The sequence below is a fragment of the Trachemys scripta genome, chromosome 8 (assembly GCF_013100865.1).
Source record: "Trachemys scripta elegans isolate TJP31775 chromosome 8, CAS_Tse_1.0, whole genome shotgun sequence".
Taxonomy (NCBI): Eukaryota; Metazoa; Chordata; order Testudines; family Emydidae; genus Trachemys; species Trachemys scripta.
The window spans coordinates 10,262,544-10,265,602 of record NC_048305.1 but is presented as its reverse complement, the minus strand read 5'-3'; the positions used below and the strand labels follow the sequence as shown (position 1 = coordinate 10,265,602).

Here is a 3,059-nt window from a genome sequence, read left to right as displayed (position 1 = left end):
TCTTGCATCTGAAGAAGTGAGGTTCTTACCCACGAAAGCTTATGCTCCCAGTACTTCTGTTAGTCTCAAAGGTGCCACAAGACCCTCTCTAACATAGTAAATCATCTAATATGTAAATACTTGAACTTTAATGCCTGGCTTTCAGAGTAAAATAGCATTTATTAGATTCTAGTGGATTGTCACTTCTAGAAATGGGGGAAAAAATCTCAATCTGAGGTTTTTCTTATAATGGTAGGAGAACTGGAAGCATTTTTTTCTCCTGAAAAGCATGTATCATATTTCACATTTCTGATGGAAGCTCTAATTGAACCTAAATTCTGACCAAGATTTCCCTTAATCTGAGGCTGACCTAGAATTTGATTCCTTGCTTTGAATTTTCAGGATGTTCTTTCTGAGCCCTGATTTTCTGACCAACACTCTTTCACATGGAAAATATATGCCACTATTAACACATTTAGCTGAAGGAAAACCTTTTAGGTTGAATTACCTTAAATTCAGTTTCAATGTTGGCTAGTCTTGCCAATTCATTGCTTAGTTCTAAAGCAGTAAGAACGGGGTCTTCACTAGAAAGAGACAAATAAGCGGCACTTGCTAATCCTTTGTAGGCATTCATTCTCGATCGAGAGTGACTGAAGGAATCTTTCCTCTGCTTCTCGGCACATTCATTGCACTTGCAGAAGTAGTCATGGGGCCTTTCTATCCGTGCCCCTTTCAGAAGCAAGATATGAACAATTTCATACTCTTGGCAATGAGCAGCGAGTATTATGGGGGTGATGTCATGAGAAAACCGAGTTCCATCTTCATCATACGCATAAAAATCATCATCGCGTAGTTCCTGCTCAAGGGGGCTTAGTGTGAGACGCTGCCCTTGTGCAAAGGCTGGATGGTTCAATATTGCTTCCACAATGCGCACGTATCCCTTACTGATGGCCAACAGCAGCGCATCTCCAACTCGAGCCAGATTCTCCTTTTTCAGAAGGAGTTCAGTCACTTCCAAATGCTCATTCCCCACCGCTAGCTGCAAGGCATTTTGTCCCATGTAATCAACGCAATTAAAGTTCAAGGTTTTGGACTCCTCCAGCATTTTCCGCACCACGGGGATGTTGCCATATTCCGCAGAATCCAGGAAGCGTTCTTCCTCCACGGTCAGGCTGGTGCCCTTTTCGTTAAACATGTAGGCTGGGCCTCGGATAGCCTGTCTCCGGCCTTTCTCCCGAAGGGTTGTGTGCCTTCGATGCATGTTGTTAGCGTTGCTGTTTCCCAACCTGCACAAAGACAGGAAGGAAGCTTGATTATCCTCTCAGCCATTTTTAATCTGAGGTAACCTGAAAATAATATTGAAAATGTTCTGTTGTTATAAGACCTGTATTTAACATGGTTTAAAATGGTTTAGGATACATGCTGGATAAATTACTGAATAAGTGCCAAAAAGTTAGACTCCTAAGTTACCTAGGCTCTTTTGAAAATGTTCCCCAATATGTAACAAGCAGATGAAACAAGTGGTGATGCTCTGTTGGCAACACACTATTCATCCTTCATGCCAGTCAGTGATCTAGGGCTGAATATTGCTCACCCAGCATATGGATTCTCTGTAATTGTTTGTTTGGTGTGGAGTAGTTTCACATTCAGAAAAAAAGAAGAAACATTTTCATGGCAGGAAATTTGTCAGGTTGATTTTGTTATCATTTTTAAACGGTACTGTTGGAAGCAGGGCAGAGGTTTGGAATGCTAGAAGCAGTATTAGCAGGAGCTGGCCCATTATCTATTCTCCTATATTTAAAAAAAAATGGCCTATATATTCTTTTAATTATTATTGTTCTGTGGGCTTTTTTTCTTTTTTTTGTTACTTTTTCTAAAAAACAAACAAACAATCGGTCCTGATGTCATTTCCCAATCCACAAATGAGAACAATTACACCTCTACCCTGATATAAAGTGACCTGATATAACACGAATTCGGATATAACGTGGTAAAGCAGCACTCCAGGGGGGCGGGGCTGCACACTCCGGCGGATCAAAGCAAGTTCGATATAACACCGTTTCACCTATAACGCGGTAAGATTTTTTGGCTCCTGAGGACAGCGTTATATCGGGGTAGAGGTGTAGTTATTCTATGGGTAGAAAGAAAGCAAGAACATAAGAATGGCCATATGGGTCAGAGCAATGGTCCATCTAGCCCATTATCCTGTCTTCCAACAGTGGCCGGTGCCAGTTGCTTCAGAGGGAGTGAACAGAACAAGGCACTTTAACACGTGATCCAACCCCTGTCGTCCAGACCCAGATTCTGGCAGTCAGAGGTTTAGGGACACCCAGAGCATGGGGCTGTATCACTGACCATCTTGGCTAATAACCATTGATGGATCCATCCTCCATGAACTTATCTAACTGCTGCTCTACAGTCTTTCTTGTCCTCTTCTTTTCACCCCAGACACTGGAAAAGCGAATCTAAGGCTCTATACAAAGGCCCCAGCGCCTGAGAAAGGAGGTTAGGGTTTGGTCAAGAATTACTTACATACGTATAATATATATGTAACTCACCAAAATGATGGACAATAACGTTGCTTTTTCTCACTGTCTCTGATTAAAAGTAGACCCTGGTTTTCCACTCCATTCTAACATCAACAGTAAGAATGGTTAGTGCAGAAGCAGAATACTATGCAAATAAAACTTCCCACCAAAACATAACTAATATAAAAAATTAAGCATGTTAAAATATTGTAGAGAAGGATGAGCAGAACAAATGACATTTATGGTGAAAGCAATATAACTCATGGAAGCCTTCACCTATGATGAGTTATGGCCCCAATCTTGTTCATGATCACTGAAGATTAGTATTTCAGCTGCCTTACTTTATCATCTTTTTACATATAGTGAGACAAACAGAAAATTATTCCCTTATCTTTGAATATTTTCATAAGAAAAACTCAGCTATCACTTCACATTTTAAAAGCTAGTGACGATGTTTGACCTGAGCACTGAATTATGATGGAGTAGTGACAATGCAAAGAGATATATATTTAATAACAGAAGATCTTGGAAATTCAGCCATATCTATGCCAC

General features: G+C 40.6%; 1 protein-coding gene across 7 annotated transcripts in view; it reads right to left on the bottom strand.

Annotated features, from left to right (window-relative positions):
• The window catches only part of TRPC7 (transient receptor potential cation channel subfamily C member 7), a 118,408-nt gene extending 117,168 nt beyond the window's left edge, over window positions 1-1,240 (bottom strand). For all 7 annotated transcript variants that reach the window (XM_034780438.1, XM_034780437.1, XM_034780439.1 and 4 more), the window contains exon 1: window positions 488-1,240. In XM_034780438.1, the coding sequence (XP_034636329.1) occupies window positions 488-1,240 (753 nt within the window). The remainder of the gene's footprint in view (window positions 1-487) is intronic.
• Between the last annotated feature and the right edge of the window lie 1,819 nt (window positions 1,241-3,059).